Source organism: Schistocerca piceifrons, chromosome 10, assembly GCF_021461385.2.
Source record: "Schistocerca piceifrons isolate TAMUIC-IGC-003096 chromosome 10, iqSchPice1.1, whole genome shotgun sequence".
Lineage (NCBI taxonomy): Eukaryota > Metazoa > Arthropoda > Insecta > Orthoptera > Acrididae > Schistocerca > Schistocerca piceifrons.
Window position 1 is genome coordinate 65,499,828 of NC_060147.1, and position 25,031 is coordinate 65,524,858.

The 25,031-nt window shown below is 46.2% G+C and overlaps 1 protein-coding gene across 1 annotated transcript in view; it reads left to right on the forward strand.

The window, feature by feature from the left end:
* The first annotated feature begins 412 nt into the window (after positions 1-412).
* The window catches only part of LOC124718697 (formin-like protein 20), a 63,807-nt gene continuing 39,188 nt past the window's right edge, over positions 413-25,031 (forward strand). The window contains exon 1 of the mRNA XM_047244319.1: positions 413-460. Within this exon, the coding sequence (XP_047100275.1) occupies positions 413-460 (48 nt within the window). The remainder of the gene's footprint in view (positions 461-25,031) is intronic.

Consider the following 25,031-nt stretch of genomic DNA (forward strand, 5'->3'; position numbering starts at 1 on the left):
CCTCTACGACGTCCACCCCCACCACCTCAATCACCACCACCACCACATCAACCACCACCACCATATCAACCACTTCAACCACCACCACCACCACCATGCGGCCGCCTACCACCACTTCAATCACCTGAACCATCACGGCGGCGGCGGGGGCGGCGGCGGCGGCGTGGTGCCGGGCGCCGGGGGCGGAGGCCCTGTGGTCTCCGCCGCTGGCGCACACTACGGTGGCCACTACGTGGACGCTACCGCCTCGACCGCCCCCGCGGCCGCCGTGCCGCCCCCGGGGGCGGGCGGCGTGCTGTCGCCGTCGCTGGCGGTGGCGGCGGCGCCCATGTCCTCGCCCCCGGCGCCGCCCGGCAACGGAGGCAGCAACAGCAACGGCAGCGGCGGCGCCGGCGTCACGTGGTGGGCCATGATGAACGGCAGCCTCTACGAGGACAGCCCACCGCCGCCCCCGCACCAGGTGAGACTCGCCGCCGTCTCTGCCGCCCCCAAGGCTGTCCACACACCCCTAAAATCGAAACTAAACAAATGGATCTCCCCGTGGTTCGTAGTCCACACGGAACTGTAGGTTATTTAAATATTCTCCGTAAATCCGTCTTCGAACAGAATGTGGGACGACAGCTGTCACTGTACCTTTATGTAATACGGATTTCGCCTTCAGCTGTAATTATTTATCTTATTTCATGTGTTACAAAAAAGCGAACTCTCCGTTAACTACATTCCTATTCGACCGACCGCCGTGTCGTCCTGTGCCAGTGGCGCCATTGTGATGCGCTATGGTGGGACGTGACGTCAGCACACCGCCCTACCGGCCGTTGCCTGCTCCTCATAGTTGACATCACGAACCTGGTTGCACCCTGTTTCAGTCGTTCCGCTACTGGAAGAATCCCTGGCAGTACCGGAAATTGAACCCAGGTCCTTCACACTCAGAACACGTTAACCTGCTTCAGACCTCTCCACGATGCCAAGTGATCTCGTAGATAGCGGTCAGTCAGTGGGATACAGTTTGTACAGTTGGCTCAATGGTAAGGAGCCAAACTATGGATGCGAAGGCCTTGGGTTCGGTTCTCGACCAGACGCATTATTTTTATTGGCCACTTTTCACTTGTTAGTCATCTGGCAGAAGTTGTTGATGTGAAAAATGCCAAGTTGCGTCGTGATTAGGAATCCACAGTAAACTGTACGAGTAGGTCTCCATATAACTAGTGTCTAACTCAGTCCAAAGGTCGGACGAAAGAGGCAGCGGCATATGACCTCTAAAAGGACTACGATTAACAAAGCTCTGTACTATTCAAACCGACCTACGGGTTGATCACGGCTTTACCTTTATAGGGTAGAGGATGCAAAGTCCACTATCCTGAAAGTCCTTTGCTGCTGTGGTGTAAACGGTGGCATCTCATTAATAAGACTTGTTGATTTGATTCCTTGTCCATAACATAGCAGAAAAGAAGCATAGCGGACATCGTTTTGTTTTTCTTCTTCTTCCTTATGCTCTGTGTGATGTATAACGATGTTTAAGATATACCCATGTGATCACCTGATATCATAGAGGTGCCTGAAGGTGGTGTAATATAACACGGAAAGCGATTGCAAATAAATTAAGATTTATAAATACAACTGAATGTGTCAACCCTGCTACATAGAGATATTCAGTATTAGCCATGTGATGGATTAGCTGTTGTTAAGGCTATCGTTGTGTCTATTAAGCGTATGACCTCCTTAAGACAGTGAAAACACACTTAGAAACACTACGAAGGTCTCGCTTTCCTCATCTGGCTGTTCATTTCTAAACCATTAAAGAGGTGCACACTAATAAGCTAAACAACAGTCATTAAATAAGCCACCTGGACAAAATGCCCGGGGCTAACATGATAGTCAGGAAATACAATGATTAGAATGAAAATCCCTGGCTTATATTTACTTTTGTCTAGTTGCCACTCCTTAGATACGTCACACTACCGTTCGACTCCTTTGGTGTCCAAAAGTATACAGCACTGCTTCTGTGGCCGCCATCTGTCTGTTGGCCTTCCAGATGACCTAGCGTAACGTGCCCGGAAGAGCTAAGAGGACGCAAGTGGGCTAACGTAAATGTAAGAACACGACTTTCCGTCCTAATGATTTTACCTCATGATCTGTATTTGTTCTCGTGTATCACAGCATAACTGACTTGGAAATTGGCGCCCAACTTCAAAGGAGGACACGGGCATTACCACCACCACTAGGTCGATGACAAGTAAACCTCCCTTGTTCCCAGACTAACCTTAGAGTTGAACATGGCTTTAGCCTTTATTGAAAAAGTAATCAGCACTGGAAAACGTGATCAGGGAGTTATCATGACGCCGCTTTTCTTTACTCACGTCAAATTCTAAAGGAAAAAAATTTTTAAAGCATCTTTTCATTCAACACTAACTTATTGCGTGGCTGAAACTCCATCACAGAAGAAATCAGTGTGCCGCACCAGGCCTCGAAGTCTTTTACCTACAGATCTAGCCTAGCACAGCTTGCGACCCACCCCACAGGCTGATTCAAACCTAGAGCTATTGAGCTATCCAAGAATGAAGTTTGCAAAGTAAGTGGGAGGGGGGTGGGAGGAGAGGTTACTGCAAAAATTGAAGCAATGAGGGCGAGCCGTGAGCCTTACCTGTTAGGCAACTGAGTCGGTGATAGTACACAGGCATCCGGGTTCGAATCCCGTGCCGGCATATAGTTTTAATAAACTGGGAAATCTCAAAATAGCGCGCACTTGGTTGCAGAATGAAAGATTCAGTCTGGATCTTAATTCACACTTTCCAACCGGAGTATCAGTTACGAAACTGACATACACAACGAGTCACAACTGGCTTCATCAAAAATACACTACGTGTTTCGATGTATACATACATACCCTGGGGTAGTTCTCGTGTACATATGATCGTGACTGTTCTCCCTACGTTTTTTTTTTTTCACAGTTTGGCACAACTAGTTCAAAAGTGCCGACGCAACCGTCAGGTTAACTTGGTGGTATTCCTTTCGGGAAGAGTGTATGTGTATGTGTATGTCTCGTGTGTGATTACACATTCAGTAAAACCAGCACAAAGCAGGGCAGAGTCCTTCGTGTTGTGAATTTTATATACTTTTGCATCATATTTCAATATGGAGGAGTAGCGGAAGTGCTTTTTGTTCTTAGTCTTTCATGCGTTCGCTAAACATAGATAGTAGACTTACATATTTTTCTTGCCCACTTCGTAGCACTTTTGTCTGATTTGCAAAGTACTACACACGTGTCAATTAATTGAATTATGTTAACATAGCAAGTACAAAAAATATGAATAGCAACTACAAAAACTAACAGTTTACCTGTGTAATACTTTTCTTGTTTCATTTATGAGAAAGGGTAATCTTGATCATCTTGAACTCCACAGCTAATTGTTAATATTAATAGGAAGCCAACACAGCTGTATCGGTACACATTTATGTCGTCACGATCAGCGTCCTTCAACAGAACAGCATTGGGTTACGTGCAGTTGTACCAGTCAAAAATTGTAATGTAAACTATACTAAGTTGTACGTATAAATGACATGAAATTCACACTGCCAAGAGGTTTCTAAGTGATCTCCACAGAGTTGTGCCAGTATCCTGACTTACGAAGTCTAATTTATCTTACGTAAGATGAAAGACAAATTCTGGAACATGAGGAGCATACAAACACTCCATCGATAGCTAGGAATAGTATTTAAGTCATGATACCATGATACTGGCACAGCTATTTGGGGATTGCGTAAGAAAATTGTGGACAAGGGGGGTTGCATGCCATTTATACGTATAGCTTACTATAGGTTTTATGCTCATTTATGTTTTGTTGAACTGAAGGTTACATGATGACGTTCTGTCGATCGAAACCGGTCATACTAAATGGGTATCAATACACCGGCAGGGCTGTCTTATTAATATTCATGAGAGAATTTCATTAAGAGAGACTGTTTACATACGCCTGTACGCTCTGCTATTAGTATAATATAAACTTGATTATACCTACACATGAAATCTGTCAGCTGAGGTGTGCACCCACAATGTTTTCAGAAATCTTAATGCTAGTGAAAAAAGGAAGAGGGATAATTAAGTCTAGAGACTTTTGTTGTGTGATTAACAAGCGTAAAATTTTTAGCGACGGAGATACTAAAGCAGTTATGTATTTTTGAACACAGCTACATACTTTTTAATGACGGTTGAGGGACGTTGAAAAGTGGATGGGAGGGTATCTGAACTCTTCTTGACAGATTTAAACTGTGTGTCTCACTGAAACTCGAACGACTTACTATGTAGTGTTGACTGAACCTTTAAAAAAATTCCTTTGTGTGTATGAAGGCCAAGGGTGCTGGAACGACAGAGTCTTCCTTCAATTGCCACGTAAACATTGGGTAATAAACTGAAACATGCCGATGTGTTGGCAGCTGTGACCTTCATATTCCAGACGGTAACCGACTCTTTTTAACAAAGAGTTTCACGTCGAAACCGTAACAAGACGTACAAATGTCCTCTTGCCAGAGGGTTTCAAACGCTGTTGAAAACGGTGGAAACTTCCATATAAAATAAGACAGTTGGATCATTGCCTCAGCAGATAAAGAAATTAATGAAACATGGCGTTAGAAAATATAAGAAAATTTCGCACTCTTTCACAGAACTAGTTGGCACTACATTAACTTATCTTGTATTGTACATACCTGAAGCACAACTGAATAAAAAAATAATTTAAATCACAATTATGGATTGATCGATTTATTAAGTTCGTGACAAAAAATAGTATTTACTTATCGTGGGAGTATTCGGCCCATCCCTGCCACAGTGAGTACACTAACATGAACAAAAACATCTCGTATCTCGGTCTGGGACCATATTTCCCCAACTAACGTAAACAACGATAGACAGCGAAAACATGGCGTCTGGTAGGAAAGTGTAACTAGAAGATAAATTAATGTGTTAATTACATAAATACCTGAAAAACTGCGGTACTTCACCAAAAAGCATCGTGTCAACTAGTTCTCAGAGGTGACTGAAGCAAAAAGTGGAAGTTTCTTAAGAGGGACAGTCACATATATCGTGCAACGCCAGCGAGAAACCGGATAAACTGAAGTCACCATTAGAGCCAAATGTCGGGTCCTTTATAATTGCCAAAGTTTGAGAAATCTATTTCAGTATCTCCAGCATTCATATTTGAGTTTCAAAACGGCTGATTGTGCCTCCCCAGTGTTGGTAGTCATTTGCGTTAGCTGTACCTGTACTCCTACTCCCCCTTCCACTCCTTTCTACTCCCGAAGGTAGGCAGACGAAATAACTAACGCTTATTTCCCCGTAACCACTTCTATTTCTCGTCCGAATGTAGCTTCATTTAAGCGTGTGGTGTAACTGCCCCTTAATCATGATGTTTCCCTCCTTTTTTTTGTGTCTTGTGTTAACCTTTTCATATCTTCGTAACTACTTTATTCAATATCCTCTTTAATCAGTTTTCCGTATTATAGTCTTGGTGTGCTTCTTATATTTTTCACTTCTACCTCACCAGCCTGCCAGAGTAATATAACAGATGTCCCACTGGCCTGTTGCTTCCACTGGCAACAATCTTCCATAAACTTCTTGCATAGTTTTTACTTCATCCGTTAAATAAAACATCCTTAGCACAACAATTCAGGTGCTTCCGGTTCGTTTTTCTGTGGATTTTCGATAGTCTGCAGACACATACTCTCAGGAACTTGTTGCTAATTTGATATCAATATCTGTTAGCTCTAGAGTTCTTTTATAGAAGAAAGCTTTCTACATCTGCATCAATCTTCTCCCGTTATTGTTCATGCTTCGGCCAACCTGTGCAATATAACTTCCCAGATAGAAATACACTTTCACTACTTCCACTGACGTTCTTCTCCATTCCACTACACTTTATCGCATCTGATTTTGCGTTTTTTGTCCTTAAATAACAATACTCTCTGCCAAGTGGGCTGTCTGTTCGTTTGAATAGGTCTCACGAACTTTCATAACACCCGACTAGAATGTCTGTTATCTGTAACATAATTGGAAAATCTCGCCACGAATCAGATTTCGATACAGCCTCTTAAGAGTAGTCAAAACTCTGATGCTCCGGTCTGCCTGTCACTCCCATCCGACGTAGCTCATCTGCATCAACTATGCATATAGGCTACAAAGCACCGTGAAGTGCATGGTAGAGGGTACTTTCCACTGTAACCGATGTTTGTGTTCCTTCCCGTCGCATTCTCGAACGGAGTGCTGGAAGAATCATCGCTTAAACCTATATGTGGACGCTGTATTATGGATACCTGCAGGGTTGTAGTACACTCCTAGATTCGTCACTCAAATCTAGTTCTTGAAACCTCGTAACCAGGTTTTCCCCGGGTAGTTTGCGCCTATCTTCAAGCGTCTGGCGGTCCAGTTTCTTCGGTACCCCCGTTACGCTCTTCCATGGCTCAAACAAACCTGTGGCCATTCGTGCTGCACTAAATATATGTTAAATACCTCCAAGTTGTCCTGTTTGTGTCCTAGGATGGGTCGCATGAGTGTTTTATAAACGGCCTCATTTGTAGACTGATTACATTTCCCTAGTGTCAAACCAATGAAACGAGGTCTACCACTTGCTTCACCTACTAACTAGCGAATGTGACCCTTCCATTTCAGATCCATTCAAATTGCTAAACCAGGAAATTTATTTAAGCTGACCGATGTCAGTTGTGGCTCACTGACATTGTATTCATAGTATAATACGTATTTTCGTTTCGTAAAGTGCACAGCTTTACGTTCCTGAGAATTTAATACGAGTTGCCAATCTTAACACCACACTGAAATCCCTTCGAAATCCAAGTGGGCGTTCCCCAACAACTATGGGGTCACGAGTTCGAGAATGAATGGCTTGTGGCTAACACGGAAGAAAATCGCGTATGCAGATTTTCTGGAAGACGTAATATCGCTCGTTAACGACTGGGACAATGTTGGAACAAACCACTAAGGTACGATGTCTGTCTTGCAGACTGACATTCTCGCAAACCTCAACAACTTTGTGGGCACCCTCAGACCATTCATCACGAACCTTGTACTGCATCACTGTAGTTTGTGTGTGTGTGTGTTCTTTCATTATTTTTCTCCTGTGTGCGCAGGGGTCCTGGAATGCTAAACGGAGCGTTACAGGATCAATGTCCCCCGAAAAATAAGCAAGCGACGGCTGCTGTAGAATCACGGGAGGTGAATTTGTTTGCTTCAGATCAGAGATAAACAGCTGAGACATTTCGTAACGGTTGGCTCGTAATCTGTGGTGTTTGTTGCGCAAGAATCCCGACAAGCTACCGGTTTACTGAGTCAACGCAAACCAGAACCAAAAAAAGGAGTGTTTAATTTTTTGCGTGGCGCCCAGCTCATGCCTACAATGTTGGAAATGCTATACTGTATGGGTGTAATTCCCGCTATAACTGTCTGCAATGTAGCCAGTTTCCTTCTTCATTTTCATATCCGCCTTCCACTTTCGCCTCTCATTTGTTTCTTCCTTGATTTGCTGCTAACTTCGTTCATTTTTAATGCTATCCATCATTCTAAGCCACCTCTTTCCTCCCCATTTTTCCCGGTGATCTTACTTTCAGTAACTTTTTCGTTGCAGGGGACTTCGTCGTAATGTCCCATCCATGATGTTTCTGGCACTCTTATAATTTCCAGTAGTTTTCTTTCCCCTCATACCCCTATAAGTATTGCGTCATGCCTTAATCTGTCAGTCTGTTTAACTTTAACGATTTTTCTCCATAACCAAGTTTCAAAATTGTCACAGTATATTATCCCATTCTTTTTCACTACAAAAGTTTCACAGCCATACGATGATACACTTCGCACAAAACACGTGATGAATCTCTTTCTCAATGCCACAGAAATTGATTTTGCTGTTACCAGACCTTGCACTTGCTCCTTTTCAAAACCTCTTCTACTCATAGATACTCCACTTGCTCTCGTTCCTATACAAACATTTTTCATCATCAAACTACTTCAGTAATGGAAAGGAAATTACCCACCGAAATTCTCTCACAGTTTACAATTACTTGTTATCGACTCAAACTTTTTCTAGTGCATCTGTATTCTTAACATGTCTGTATCTTGACTAATACTTCCCATCCATTAATCGTTTAGTTTATATCGTTTTCGTTTGCCTTATACTCAGTTAGAAGGTTGCGAATTCTGTATTCTTCTCTGTCAGTGCATGAAGGCAGCAACACTTTTCAACATGCAGAGTCCACGGGGAGCTTTGGGTTCGACTCCCGACACTACCATTCTGGTTAAGCTCTTTTTATCCTCTCCACGACAAGAGCAGTCCAGCTTCTCAATAGCACCGATCTAGGAGGCGCTGTGGTTAGCACACTAGACTCGCATTCGGGAGGACAACGTTTCAAATCCGCTTCAGGCCATCTTGAGTTGTTTTCCGTGATTCGCCTAAATTACTCTACGACAACGGTGGGACCATTCCTTTGAAAGGGCACGGCCCACTTACTTCCCCATCCTTGAAACATTCCGAGCTTGTGCTCCGTTTCTAATGACTTGGATGTCGACGGGACGTTAAACTCTGATCTTCCTTCCTTCCTTCATTCATTCCTTCTCAGTAATCGCAATTTATCATTCTTATAGTCAACTCAATCGGCACTTAGTGACTGTCGACCCACGTACTCGAGGTCATAGTCCTGTGGCCAGTGATGCAATGGAAAAACACACACACACACACACACACACACACACACACACACACACACACAACTATGCCCTAAACCTTTACTCTGCGAGTATTATTCTGGACCGAGCGCGAGACAGCGCAGTGGTTTAGCGCAATGGGCTCGCATTCAGAAGAACGACGGTTGAGACCCTCATCCGGCAGTCCTAATTTAGGTTTACCGTGATTTCCCTAAATCGCTTCAGGCAAATGCCGGTTTGGTGCCTTTGAAAGGACACGATGGGACCGATGACCTCGCCGTTTGGCCTCCTTCCCCAAGTCAAGTAACCAGCCTACATTCTTGTGAGTGACCGACTCTAAGAAAGCGAGATGTCGAACGGGAGTGGCAGAATATATATGACATTTTGTCAAATTGTAAACAACATCAACTCTACAAACGTCCTTGGGTAAGGTTACTACATGATATTCTTAATCACGTAGCCATGATGTATAACATCTTATCTTCTGCCACCAGCAGCTAATGGCCTTGCCGCAGTGGTAACACCGGTTACCCTCAAATCACCGAAGTTAAGCGCTGTCGGGCTGGGCTAGCACTTGGATGGGTGTTGGCAAGCAGGGTGCACTCAACCCCTGTGACGCAAACTGAGGAGATATTTGATTGAGAAGTAGCGGCTCCGGTCTCAGAAACTGACATACGGCCGGGAGAGCGGTGTGCTGACCACATGCCTCTCCATATTCGCATCCAGTGACGTCTATCGGCTGAGGATGACACGGCGGCCGGTCGTTACTGTTGGGACTTCATGCCCTTTTCGGGAGGAATTTGGTTTTCTGCCACCAGCACGTTCTCTTGTACATTCCATCATTGTCTCTCTACTGAAAGTCTTTTTCAAGGTATGTTTATGTCTAATATACACACAGAGTAATTGAGATTCCATTTTGCAATGTCAAGGGAGTTCAGTAATGTGGAATTACATTGATCGGTATTAAATCATTCTGTTCGCTTCAAGCCGACTCATTTTCAAAGTGGTTCAAATGGCTCTGAGCACTATGGGACTTTACTGCTGTGGTCATCAGTCGCCTAGAACTTAGAGCTACTTAAACCTTACTACCCTAAGGACATCACACACGTCCATGCCCGAGGCAGGATTCGAACCTGCGCGGCTCCTGTAGCGCCTAGAACCGCTCTGCCACTCCGGCCGCCCGATTCATTTTCAAAGGAATTACCCCAGAATTTACCTGCAGTGATGTGGGGAAACCACGGAAAAACTTAGATCCAGATGATCTGTCGGCCATTCGAGCCACCGTTGTCAGGAACGAAGGTATAGCGTCTTACCAACACGCCACACGTTACCAGTGACGTCACAGGACCTCAGCCTGTAAGAAGCCTGGATAGCACGCCATTTTCCTAGCTGTTACTGTCAGCTTTCGCCACCGGAGCCGCTACGTATCCTTCGAGTAACAGTTGACTTACCATCACGATTGCCAGCGAACCTCGTTACAATCCTTCCGAAAGGGAACAACCGTTGTCAGTTCCTAAGCTCAATCACGAGTTGTCATCAACGCTACGTGTTAACAATCAACAGAAGCACAGAAACATATGATACTTTGTTGAAATCGTAGCTGTCCCCGAATTTTAGCATATTGTTGCTTGAAAACGAAGTAAAAGAATAAATTATCTTTTCTGAAACTGAATTTAGTCCAAACAAATTGATAGGTCCAAAATACAATTTAACAGTGCAGTGAGTATGATGCGCTGATTGGAAACCTTTTGGCGGATTAAAACTGTGGGGCGCTGATGACCTTGCTGGTTAGCGGCCTCAGACTTAAAACATCATCATCTTCATTAAAACTGTATGCGCACTGGAAATCGAACCTGAGACGTTTGCGTTACCCAAAGAAACCAGGCAAGTGTTCGACCGACTGAGCTAACAGTACAAGACCCACGACCGGCCCTCAAAACTTCATTTCCGTCGTTACTTCTCTCCGCTACATCATTTCTTCCGTCAGTGCTGGCCGCGCTTGGTACGCTGTAGAACTGTGAATATAGGAGAAGAGTACTACCGAAAATAAACAGAGAGGTGTTCCTGACCAGAATGGAATGCGCGAGACAGTTGGTCTGTTGTTCTGTCTTTCCCGACGGCTATGGTAACTTCCAGTAGGAAAACGGTCCGTGTCACGAGGCTAAACTCATGCTACACCGGTATGTGGGGCACGCAGTGAACTCACGTTGATCTCTTGACCACCAAATTCGCCTGACATGAACCTGCTGGAACACCTCTACGACGCCATCGGCTCCAAGCTCTGCGGACCACGACCCGCCGGCTCGCAATATATGTCACTTGCGTGACCTGTTCCACATAACTCCAGAAATCTATCAAGGACTTCCCGAATCCATGCCACGCACAATCGCCATTATTTTTTCGCCGCGAGTTGACCAACGTGCCATTAAGCTGGTAATGATAATGGTACGCCTCCTCAGTGCAGAAATTACCTGAGTTTGGGTTTTTAGGGGATTTTCCGCTCTCGTTTACGCAAATTCTGGGCTGGTCACCAGTCCTTGCCTCACGAAACACGGTGTACCAACAGTTAAAATACGACAACATCCAATAAAGTTTACGTGATTCACGGGCACATGGTCCATATGACGTCTCTCATGACTGGCGACAGACAGAGCATTTATTTTTTTAATTATTAATTCGAGTCAGAAACAAGTACGATACGCTGTTGGTATCATTAAAAGCAAATGAAAGAAAGAAAAAACAAGTTACACTATTGCAGATTACCGAGCGAGGTGGCGCAGTGGTTAGCACACTGGACTCGCATTCGGGAGGACGACGGTTCAATCCCGCTTCCGGTCATCCTGATTTAGGTTTTCCGCGATTTCCCTAAATCACTCCAGGCAAATGCCGGGATGGTTCCTTTCAAAGGGCACGGCCGACATCCTTCCTCATCCTTCCCTAATCCGATGATACCGATGACCTTGCTGTCTGGTCTCCTCCCCCAAACAACCCAACCCCACTATTGCTGATTAAAATATTCCAACTTTAGTTTTAGTCATAGTCACAAGTAGATCATCTTCCGTGCAAGACGCAGGGCGCAGTTGACATTCCTGCAGCTACTCCATGGTCTGTAGCTCTCCATAGTCACAGTTGGTGGTATCCATAGGGAAGTGCCATTTCTGGACTCTTTGATCTTGCAACTCGAGAACCAAGACGGTTGACAGGCCTCTACACGATCCATATCTCTTAAAGTCCAAGTGGTAGGGTTTCTGAAGAAAGGAGCCTGGTAGAATTATTCTCAAGTTGAGAAATCCACAATTGTCTCCTTGCTTCAGCTGCTGTCGTCTGCAAGACTGATGTGGTCTTAAGGACGCTTCCTCCAAACCTCAATCTTATGGCTGCTGGAACGCGCCCGTGTAACGGATGAGTTCGTGATTATCTTTATTTGTTCTCTCCACGTTGTCCGTACCCTTATCTGAGTGGTCAGTGCGTCTGACTGCCGTGCGTTGGGTGCGGGTTCGATTGCCCGCCGCGTCGGAGATTTTCTACGCTCGGCGACTAGATGTTGTGTTGTCTTCATCATCTCATCATCATCGACATGCAAGTCGCCCAGTGTGTCGACAACTGAAAAGATTTACACCTCAGCGGGCCGAACTTCCCAGATTCGGGCTCCTGGCCATCAATGCCACACGATCATTTCATTTCGTTCTCCACGTCGGCAGCTACTTCATGAGTGATAATTGTCGGAGCCACGCCGGCAAGCTGATAGTGTAGATTAAAAAACTGTAATAAGCCGGTACCGCGTATTGTGCAGCGCCTTTGCCTGGCAGAACTCTACCAGACTGGGCACGCATATTCTGCAGCACTGCAACGTGTCGTTGGTGTCGTCCTTCTCAGTGTTTGTAATCGAGAGTCTCACTTCCTACCAGTGGCTTTGCGGAGGATAACGTTTCTGGCTTCCACCTTCATGTCTTATTCTTGCAATGCAACTTGAACTTCGGAGTACGATCCAGAGTGACCAACAGGTATTTTGTGCGGCGCATATTTATTAATTGTATTCCTTGCCATGCGATATTAAATTTGTCACGTGCCTGATGTGCCTGAGATGAAACTCACACACTTGGGTTTTAACTGGCTTTGGTCGAAGCTGACAGAGTGATAGTCATTCAAGCCTCTCAGTGCATCTGTCAGGTGGACTTCAACGTCTTCAAAAGATTCAGGAAAACTGCCCTTTTCAGAGCCAAAACTGATCATGATCTCAATTTATACTGAAGGTCAAACAAGGAAGAAGAACAGGTAAACTTCCACAAAAGTTAAAATAAATGTGCCATATCACGGAAATAACGGGCTCTTTAGGATGGGGTAAACGCTAGGGAAGAGAGACTATGTACCATAAAATTCCCGTTTCTTGTGAACTCTACACGGACACGGGCTAGCGGAATGACAGCACAACGCCAACCAAGTCTCATTCAAAACGGGAATGAGCGGTGCTTAGTTTCGTCCTTGGCAGACGCATTCCTGCCCGCCCTTGCCGAGCGTACGTAGCGGATTTTCTCTCCGACTGTTGTTGTTTTGGTGTTTTCAGTGGAAGGTGTCTCCTAACAGTCATTTGTAATTCTCTTACTTTTTGTACACAGAAATGTTAGACTACAATTACGTCGTATGTACACTGGCGGGTCTCAAATTCGAAGGGCTAAGAAATGATGACAACGTTATCTGGTACCCATGATCTTAGACGATAGGTGGCTTGCCTGTGCTGGTAATGTTTCTTCGGACAAGAAGGCACCTCCGAAGGGCCGTTGTATCGTTATTCTTAACAACACAGGCACTGCAGTACGTATTTATCCACCGATACCAGACAGCTCAAATGGCTCTGAGCACTATGGGACTTAACATCTGAGGTCATCAGTACCCTAGAACTTAGAATTACTTAAACCTAACTAACCTTGAAACGTCCCCTTTGAACAATTCTGCATGACTGTCCTTAACCTGACACACAATATTTTGTTAGCGCAACGCAATCTGACTTTCAAAAATCCCTACAAAAGAATGGCCCTGACTAACATTAAACTATACCTTTCACGAATCACTTACCTCACAAAAATCTTCGCTGCTCAAGCTACTGCAATACAGCGAGTGCCACTACTGCCAGCTAAATAAAAGATTCAAACTATGAAAGGCGCTAACAACTGATAGGGATAGTTAGCAAATGAAAGATATTAATAGAGAACAAACAATGTATTTACCTTGATATCGTCATATATAAATATAGCAGTTCATGACAAATTTCAAAACTCCGCCATCTCTCTCCCCACATCCACCACTGCTGGCGGCTCACCTCCAACTGCGCAACGCTACGCGCTGTTCACAGCCAGCTGCCTAACACTACAATGGCGAGTATTACAACAATGCAAAGCAGCCACAGACTGCACACAGCACAGCCAGTGATTTTCATACAGAGGTGGCGTTACCAATAAAAAAACCTAAACAGCCTACTTACATAGCCCCCATGCTCCCCACAAAAATTTTTACAAATTGTATTGGGCAGTGGCCAATACAGATTTGAAAAAAATTTTTCATAATTACAATAACAAAGAAATCAAATGCACACACTTATTGATACAATGTTGGTCAAAAGCTAAAAATTTCTCACAGTCCATAAAGACAGTCCACATTGTTCATCACAGTAAAAATGCAGAGTTTTTCTCAAAGTCTGAGCAGTTAAAGACAATGCACACGGAAGTAGTGGATTTCCATGCCGTCTTGAAGAAGTAGTGTTGTCCTTCGAACGGAAAGACAGTGCTGACTCTTGACATGCTGTCAGGTAATGGGCCACAATGGAGCAAACCCACAGCAGAGTCATTCGAAGTTTTGAAGAATATTGGTGGTTAGGTCATCACAGAGCAGACCCACTGTAGTCCTGGTAGAGATTACGGTATTGGTGGGCCACCAGAGGTGCAGACCCACTGTAGTCCTTGTAGAGATAATGGTAATGGTGGGCCATCAAACATGCAGACCCACTGTAGTCCTTGTAGAGATGGCCAGCAGCCATCTGTTGCGATTGTGCAGGTGCACATTCACCATCGAAGAGTCTTGCGGAGAATATAGCAAGTCCATGAACCACCACTCGTGCACTCACAAAAAAATTTGTTTGAAATGTCCTTAGAACCAGCAACGCAGTTATCCAGTCCCTTGCTGAATTATTAACGCACGTGCAAACACTAACAGTCCCTACTTCTCGCATATTGTCCATATACTATGACCAACAGAAACGTGTGCAGTGAAATGTAACTAACAAGTTAATAATATCATGAACTGGTGACAATTACAATTTTATGACGTAAGAATACAATTGCAAAGGTACAAATACATCATTAAAGAACATAATAGTACAGATAACATTTGTAGTAATATGGGCTTTACAAAAGAATCGAAATAACATATTCATCAGTGTTACAGATAGCAGTTCATGACAAATTTCGAAACTCCGCCATCTCTCTCCCCACATCCACCACTGCTGGCGGCTCACCTCCAACTGCGCAACGCTACGCGCTGTTCACAGCCAGCTGCCTAACACTACAATGGCGAGTATTACAACAATGCAAAGCAGCCACAGACTGCACACAGCACAGCCAGTGATTTTCATACAGAGGTGGCGTTATCAATAAAAAAACCTAAACAGCCTACTTACAACCTAAGGACATCACACACATCGATGCCCGTGGCAGGATTCGAACCTGCGACCGTAGCAGTCGCGCGGTTCCGGAATGAAGCGCCCAGAGCCGCTCGGCCACCGCGGCCGGCTACCAGACAGCAACATTAAATTAAAATGTCCTCTCCTGTACGGGAAATACGTAGTGTGTGTGGGAGTACAGGTTGTGACGCAGGAACGCCGATGCATGGAAGTCCGGGTCTAGCCGTGAGCTGTGCATCGACAGCCGAAGCGGCTGAGGCAACCTCTCGAATACAGCGCGAAATCCGGGTTCGAGTCCGGGCCCGGCACAAATTTTCATTGTCGTCATTGTCTTATATACATGACGGCGTCGTATTCGCAACTGCGAATACGTTTCATGTGAGTAGGCCAGGCTGACGATTTAGTGGAAACATCCCATTGGAAAGTAGTTCATCCACGAAAGAAGCTCTTTACCGAACAATCGTTCCACCTACTGGTGCGTACTGCTCGTCAGCATGAGACCCTTACGAAGCAGGATGGCTGGAAAATCTCCAGTGAGAGACGCCAAAAAGGGGGCATAATGCGTCATGAATAAGTTTACTGTCAAAATTTTGAAAGTGCCCTTCCAAAAATAGACATGTAACTTTTTGCTTGTTCAAAAAAAATGTTCAAATGTGTGTGAAATCTTATGGGACTTAACTGCTGAGGTTATCAGTCCCTAAGCTTACACACTACTTAACCTAAATTATCCTAAGGACAAACACACACATCCATGCCCGAGGGAGGACTCGAACCTCCACCAACCGCACAGCCCTTGCTTGACTGCAGCGCCTAAGACCGCTCGGCTAACCCCGTGCGGCTTTGCTTGTTCCTTTATGTGTTTCGCGAAAGAGTCACGAGGAAGCAGATGAAAGGAATTAGAGCTCACACGGAGGCTTACCGACTGTCATTCAAAAATGGCTCTGAGCACTATGAGACTCAACTGCTGAGGTCATTAGTCCCCTAGAACTTACAACTACTTAAACCTAACTAACCTAAGGACATCACAAACATCCATGCCCGAGGCAGGATTCGAACCTGCGACCGTAGCGGTCTTGCGGTTCCAGACTGCAGCGCCTTTAACCGCACGGCCACTTCGGCCGGCCCGACTGTCATTCTTCCCACGCATCTTTCACGAATAGAGTGGTAACTGTGGGGAGGGGGCGCGGGGGGGGGGGAGGGGAAGGTAGTGGCGTCGCAAGTGGTCTCCCCTACACACAGTAACACGGCTATACGAAGTATAGATATAGAGATATGTAGCCTACAGATTCGTAGGCTCAATAGCGATACGATACTGTCTTGACTGTTGGTGATACGTGCAACGTCCAAAGCTACGCGCCACGAAGTCTGGTGTTACATACACTGCCGGTGATTAAAGCTGCAGCACCAAGAAGGATAACAGATAACGAAATTTCACTCATGCAGCATGTACACCCTGGTGACAGAAGCCATGGAAAACCACCTAATATGGTGTCGGACCTCCTTTTGCCTGGCATAGTGTAGCAACATGGACTCAACAGGTTGGAAGTAACCCGCTGAAATACTGAGTCGTGCTGCAACTATAGCCATCCATAATATCGATAGATTAGCTAGTGCAGAACTTTGTGCACGAAGTGAGCTCTCAATTATGTCCCATAAATGTTCGATGCGACTCATGTCTGGTGATCATGGTAGCCAAATCATTCCCTCGAACTGTCCAGAACGTTCTTCAAACCAACTGTGAACAGTTGTGGCCTGCTGACATGGTGCACTGTCATTCATAAAAATTCCATCGTTGCTTGGGAACATGAAGTCCGTAAGTGGCGGCCAATGGTCTCTAAGTACCCGAAACATAACCATTTCTAGTCAAACATAGGTTCAGTTGAACCGAGGACAAAGTCCATTTCATGTAAACACAGCGCATACCATTAGAGAGCCACTACCAGCCTTGTGCATTGTTGCCAAATTGGGTCCATGGCTTCGAGGTGTCTGCCCTACATTCGAGCCCTACAATCAGCTGAAATCGAGACTCATCTGACCAGCCCACGCTTCTCCAGTCGTCCGGGGTCCAACCGACGTGGTGACGAGTCCAGGCGAGGCGTTGCAGAAGATGTCGTGCTGTTAGCGAAGGCTCTTGCGTCGGTCGTCTGCTACCATAGCCCATCAGTGCCAAATTGCGGTTCGTCGTACGTCCTACATTAATTTCTGCGGTTATGTGAAGCAGTGATGCTTGTCTGTAAGCACTGACGACTTCACGCAGACGTCGCTGCTCTCGGTCGTTAGGCGACGGCCATCGGCCACTGCGTTGTCCTTGGTGATGAGAGATAATGCCTGAAATTTGGTATTCTCGGCATTCTTTTGACACTGTGGATCTGGGAATATTGAATTTCCTAACGATTTCCGAAATGTAATGTCCCATGTGTCAAGCCCAAACTACCATTACGAGTTCAAAGTCTGTTAATTCTCGTCGTGCAGCCGTAATTACGTCGGAAACCTTTTCACATGAACGACCTGAGTACAAATGACAGCTCTGCCAATGCACTGCCCTTTTATACCTTGTGTACGCGGTACTACTGCCATCCGTGTATGTGCGTATCGCTATCACATCACTTTGCGTGCGTGTGTGTGTGTGTGTGTGTGTGTGTGTGTGTGTGTGTGTGTGTGTGTGTGCAATTCAGTAGGAGGGAGACATGAGAAAATATGAAGATGATTTAGGGATACACCTGGAGTCAAATTTAGTACACAGCCAGCAACAACAGTGCTAACTCGGCTGTGCACTGACTGGTATGCCATTCAATACTTTCTCGGTTGGGTGCGGAGTTTATTAATTGTAGTATTTGTCAATTATTAACGTGAAAGTCTCTCGGTGAGCCATGACCAGACGTTTTCAGTGAGTGAGAGATCTGATGGACGCTCTGGCCTCGGGAACAGTCGTAGTTCCTCTGTACCGACAGCAAGAATCAAATGCCGTCTTGCGTTGACGGAGAAGTCGAAGATGGAGCACAGCCACATTCATTAACACTTCAGAGGCGCAACGCATGCAGTCCGATGTATCGATCATGCAGATCGGATGATCGGGTTGTCTACCCACTGGAACCCTATAGCATCACGCCAGGTGCTGGACCTTAGCGACGACAATGACTGCGGCCTAGCAAAGTTAGTTATGCTAGGAGCCACCACTCAGCGATACGTCCTTTGCCATGCTATCTTCAGTACTCGGACTTGTCTGAAAAGTCAACGTTATGTCACTAAAGTGTCCAGTTTTCTCGTTGGGTGCGCTACCGTCAGCGCGGCATCCTTTACTGCTGCATTAAAGGAACCCAGAACAATAGCTGTCGCACTGAGAGTCTGTTTTGTTCCATACGTCGTCACACTACCAGTCTGGATAACTGTTATGCTGCAAACAGGCTTATTTCGTGACTCTAGGTAAGCGACGCGGCACTACAATCCTCCACAGCTGAGTGAGGAATATGTCCTCTCGAGCGCTAGTCACGTAGGCCATTCAGATGCTGCGTATGGCTCTCCTAAGCTCATCGATTTCGTATTCGCATGACAATAGTGTGATCCTAACCACTGCGAGCATCGATATCTCGGGACGGTATGCTGCAGTCTTAATGGGCCACGATCTTACACTCGTCGATTTCCTACACATGCTGGGATACGTGTCTTCTTCTTTCACGTGGCGTAACACGATCTTCAAAGAACAATACTCAAATGCTATTTCTGAATGAGAAACCCGTTGTGTAATCTTTCCTAATGCACTATCTGATAAAATGTTTGCGGACAACTAGTAGTGGACATTAATTTGGGGTGTCTCCATTCTTTCGATGTATGACGTCTTGAACTCTGCTTGTGACATTTTCAATAAGGGCCTGAAACACTGGGAGGAATGGCAACCCGTTTTTCCTCAAGAGCCAAAACCAGGGAAGGTAGTGATGTTGGACGACGGGATCTGAACTGAAGTCCATGTTCTAGCCCATCCTAAAGGAGTTCCACTGGGTTCCAATCGGGATCTAGGCAGGAAAGTCCACAAACCACCGTTCTCAAAGACGCCGCTTCATGGCAGGTTGCGTTGCCGTGCTGACACACACTATCATCGTCTCCGCACCGTTCCTTTACTGTACGCTGTATACAAGTCGGTATAAAGTATTCGTATCGCTCCGAAAATTGTGTTTTCTCGTGCATAATGAAGGAACCGCAAGCTAATAACAAAAAACATCCCCAGACTGAAAAACCAGCTCCTCTGTACTTCACTGTTGCTGTTTTGCATGACGGCAGGAAATGTTCTATAGGCATTTGCCAAACCCTAACCCTTCCATCGGATTGGCACAGGGTGTGTCGTGATGCATACTCCACATCACTCGTTTCCTGCCATTCATTGTCCCGTGGTGTGGCTCTTTACCTCAAGCGTAGTTCTGATTGCAGGAATGTGTGTCTTACGAGGAGCTGATCGACAATTGCACGCTGTTCTTTCTTCCCTTCAGACAGTCACTGTGCTAGCTGGGCTACTGGCAGCAATTTGAAACTCACGGGTGATTTCTCCCGCTGAATTAATGCAATTTTTAACAACCGCTCTCCCCTATGTTCGACAGATACCATCTGTCTATACGCGCAGTCTGTATGGTCACGATTTGGCTGTGGTTATTCCTTCGCGCTTTCACTTCACAGTCACCTCACTAGCAGACGAAAAGGCCAGGTTAAGAGGGGCTGGGATGTCCCTGATGGATCTGTTACTCAGGCGACATCCAGTGACTTGCCCACGTTCGAAGTCACACCCATTCTGCAGTTACTGCTTCTTTACTAACGATAAAAAAGAAAAAAAATAGAGAAGAAACCCCTCCACGCCCACACCGGCATGATGGCCAACACAAAAGGTTTACTGCCATCTCTGCAAAAGGGTTAGGTTTCACTAGAGTGAGCTCCTTCAGGATGTGGATACTGCAATGTTTGCGTTCGTCTGGTTAAGGTTAACCATTAATACGCGGTCATCTGCAGATAGACTGGGTCGGAAGTTGAACTCAGGGTAGCGGTTTGAAGGGCAGAGGGAATAAGTGTGCCAAGGCAAGAGCCAAGGGAAAAAAAAACCTGTGCGATGGTTCGGTCGGGTTGTAAGACCAGTAGAGGTTTTCTTGCTGCCTGCGGCAGGTCATGCAAGGGTAGGCTTTGTTAGTAGTGGGTATCATGCAGGTCGATACCTTTGACTGCCACTGGGTGCCGGTGTTGATTTCTCGGTCAACGTCAGCGTACCTGCAACAGTTAGGTTTATCATCGTTTTGCGTCCGATAAGTCATATATCAGATTCACAGTGTAGGGTGATTTTAGCGATTTTTTTGTGCGTCCGTGTGCGAGCTTACCGGTCTCCCTGTTGGTCGGCTTTAATAGCAGCTGGCACATCCAGTCAAAATTACTGATGTGCAGGGGCTTGCCGACGTTAGTCGCTTGTGGGTGTATGTTAGCTTGCCATAGGTGGTTATGACCTACCTAGTAATGTCTTTGGCCGCTGATGTTTCCACCTATGGTTATTGACAATACAGTACTCCCTGCCTTGTCTTATGCTACAATATTCCCTGCCTTGTTTTATACTAGTGGGTCTGTCTCTAGCGCCGGCCAGAGTGGCCGAGCGGTTCTGGGCGCTACAGTCTGGAACCGCGCGACCGCTACGGTCGCAGGTTCGAATGCTGCCTCGGGCACGGGTGTGTATGATGTCCTTAGGTTAGTTAGGTTTAAGTAGTTCTAAGTTCTAGGGGATTGAAGACCTCAGAAGTTAAGTCCCATAGTGCTCAGAGCCATTTGATTTTGAATCTGACTCTAGCGACGTGTAATAGTCAATTCCACATTGCACAGGGGCGTCCAGATACTTTTGGTCAGGAGGCTTAGTCCACTTAATGCTAATTTGAAGTTTTTTGCATACCGTCCTCATAGTGACGGGATTTCAGTGGCCGGCAGTTAGGACTGGTACGACAGGTAGCAGGGAGACGGACAGGCACCATGCAGAGTGGGCTGCCGCAGAGGCTCGGCGCACTGAGTCACCGCGCTCGCCTATACTTACCTCCGCCTTTTGGGACGAGCGCCGCGGCCTTGGCGTCGTTTCCGCGGCCGGCCGGGCGCGTGGGCGTCGCGGCGCCGCCGGGAATTCAGAATGAGCGCGTCCAGCTGCAAATGTCAACACGGTCGTCGCCGCTCTTCACCTGCGCCGCCTTGGGCAGAGAAATGAATCCAACCTGCACACTTCCGTCATCCTTGCTGCTCTCCCTGCACAGACAGCACAGTGCGCAGTACTTTGCTACGCGTTGACAAACAGAAACCTGGTTGCGGGACGTATGCAAACTGCCCTAAGCATGACTGAAAATTGAGCAACGAAATGACGCATGCGAGCTATCGTACTCATCAGATGTCTCGGTATACCATGACCGCGGAGGAAATCAACTCAATTACAACAGCTGCAAGTCCAAATCGTCCCACAGAGAAGCCGTCGTCGTCACACCAGACAGGCACCAGACGGGAAGTACCATGTGGAGGAACTTCGCAAAAAGGGAGAATCCTCTAATGTGAGTGACTGTGACAAACTGTTGAGCTCCGGAAACTCAGAACGAGCATCTCGGTAAACGGTGAAGATGATCGACTGCTCGCGTGCTACAATCGTGAGTATATATGGAAAGTTAATGAAGGACGGTGAAACCTCGGGTAGGCGACCAGATGTTGGATATCCATAGCCCATCGCAGAACGTCGAAGTCGGAGACTTGACTGCTGAGAAAAGCAGTATAGGGGACGATATGTGGCAGATCTGTCCACAGAGTACAATGCTGGTGCAGCCATAAGTGTTTCGGAACACAATGTTGAACATCTAGTTCCGCAGCGGACGAACCTATGTGCTCCAATGCTGACCCAAAAGCATCGTCAGTCACAACTATAGTGGACACGGAATCATCGACATTTGATCTTGGATCAGTGGAAACGTGTCATCTGATCGGATGAATCAGGTCTCTCATTAGACAAGATCTACGGTCCCATCTGGATACGGCGGTATCCATGTGAGCGGCTGCTTGAAAAATGCACTGCACAATGACGCGGGCCTGTGAGGGAAGTATTATGATATAGAGGATACTGAAGTCCCCATGACAGCTGCTAACTGCATGATAATTACTGCATAGTAGGTATTCCTTGATGCCTGATGCCTTTCGCAATGACATCTGCAGTAGGATAAGTGTTGGCACTTTCCAGCAGGATAAATATCACTTTGGATCTGAGCACTATGGGACTTAACTTCTGAGGTCATCAGTCCCCTAGAACTTAGAACTACTTAAACCTAACTAACCTAAGGACATCACACACATCCATGACAGAGGCAGGATGCGAATCTGTGACCGTAGCGGTCGCGCGGTTCCAGACTGTAGCGCCTAGAACCGCTCGGCCACCCGGCAGGCCAAATATCAATTTCACAAGCACAGAATCTTGCCACAGCGGTGAGGAACTTGGGTGTGAATTAACATTGATGTCGTGACCTCCAGTTTCGCCAGTTATGAACCCGATGGATCACATCTGCAAAACAATCGAGTGCCTGTTCCTGGCCCAAGAGATAGTTTGGCGGTAATTTACGGCAACTGCATGATCTCTGCGTAGAAATTTGTTGCCATATACCTCCAGGAAACTACCGAACACTTACAGAATCGATGCCACCAAAAATCACTGCTACTCCGCCTTGTAAAGTTGAACCAACGCGCTATTAAGCAGGTGTTTATCGTGTGTCGGCTCGTCGGTGTAATTAAAGTATAGGGCTATTTAGGGATGATCATTACAACGTGACATGGCGTCACATTCGATACCTGATCCCTACACGGCCACAGAGGTGTAGCAGGGACCCATGGTCTGTCTGCGATAGAGTGAACTGATGCACACCATCTTGCCATCATTGAAGCCCCAATCACCCCAAGAGCCACAGCAAAATATAACGAGAGGCGACAAGGACCGCACACTTGCCCATACAGGCAACCCAAATGACGTACCGCGTTATGATCCACACAGGCCAATCGGGAAATCGACCGCCATCTCATTCTCCATCATTGGCGTCGTTTGGACTGTATGGAGGGGCAAGCGATCATCTCGGGGCCATTGTCGGCTATCTAGATCTAGGAGCCGCTACTTCTCGTTCAAGTAACACTTCAGTTGGAATTCCAGTCCTCCTACTAAGGAAACGTCCCTGGCAGTACTGTGAATCGAACCCGGGTCCTAGCATAGCAATCAGATACTGTGACCACTGAGCTACAACGGCGGTAAGCCAAACAGGAGAGACCTGTGCATACTGATTGTATGGTGACTATTAAATCTTTGTGCTAATGAATTCAATCTTGTGAAGAGATCAGCGTTCCAAATTTTATCTCAGAGTCCCTTTCGGGCTCACTGTCATCAGTGTTCCTGATGTTTCTGCGTCTGTCGCCGAAAACTTCACCTCGTAGTCTCTATTAGTTTTCGTTTCCTGTTGAATGCGATTTTCTTCGTTAGCAGGATTTCGTCATCTGCTTCCGGAGCTGAAGGGAAGGTGTGTCTCACTGCAATGTGGAGACCTCAGGTTTCTTTCTCGGTACTGACAGGGATTTTTTTCCTTGGCTGAATTCTGGAACGGGGTGGAAGGAAGGCGCCGGCCGGTTTTACCGAGCGGTTCTAGGTGCTTCAGTCTGAAACCGCGCGACCGCTATTGTCGCAGGTTTGAATCCTGCCTCGGGCATGGATGTGTGTGATGTCCTTAGGTTAGTTAGGTATAAGTAGTTCTAAGTTCTAGGGGACTGATGACCTGAGATGTTAAGGTCCATAGTGCTCAGAGCCATTTTTTTGTTTTTAAGGGTATTACATGACTTGGCCTAGACATCTGGTGCGAGATACCTCCACAAACCTGCTTACACTCCGATGGACGAATGATTGTCAGGATTGGTGATGTATTGCGTTCCAAAGATGAACCAACAAGATATTAAGCAGATGGTCATAATGTTTTGGTTGATCAGTGTAGATGATGACGTTAGGAAACCCTGGTCGGAGAGCGACTGAGTCAAAAGAGATAAGCAGGAAAGAGAAAATTGGAAATTTACCGTTTGTCTGCTGACGATAGAAAATCGAAGTACATACGTTTGTGCAATAAATTTATTTACCTCTACAGTTTGCACAAGGTAATGCTTTTGCGCCACTTGTTCTAAACTGCGTTTCCGGCCTCAGTGAATTCACGGCAACACTGCGGAAAATTCTGTCGGAACGGTTTGAATTACACTCGTGTTGTTCGAGAGCGAGGATTCTTAACACAAGATCCTGTTTTTTGTCGACAAATGTCTCTCTCGAAACGCTATTGGCATGACTCAACAAGAAAAATATCGAGTGGGGTCAGATTAAGTGAACGCAGTGGCTACGGAAAGGACCTGCTTTTCGGGACCACCAATTCGGGGGGACATGTGACTCCGCCGATCATCAGCGAGGTGCGTAAAGTGAACTGCGGCTCGCCGCGCGGGGTACCGGTGCGGTCTCAGGCGTCTGTCACGGTTCGCGCGGCTCCCCCCGTCGGAGGTTCGAGTCCTCCCTCGGGCATGGGAGCGTGTGTTGTTCTCAGAATAAGTTAGTTTAAGTTAGATCAAGTAGTTCGTAAGCCTATGGATCGATGACCTCAACAGTTTGCTCCCATA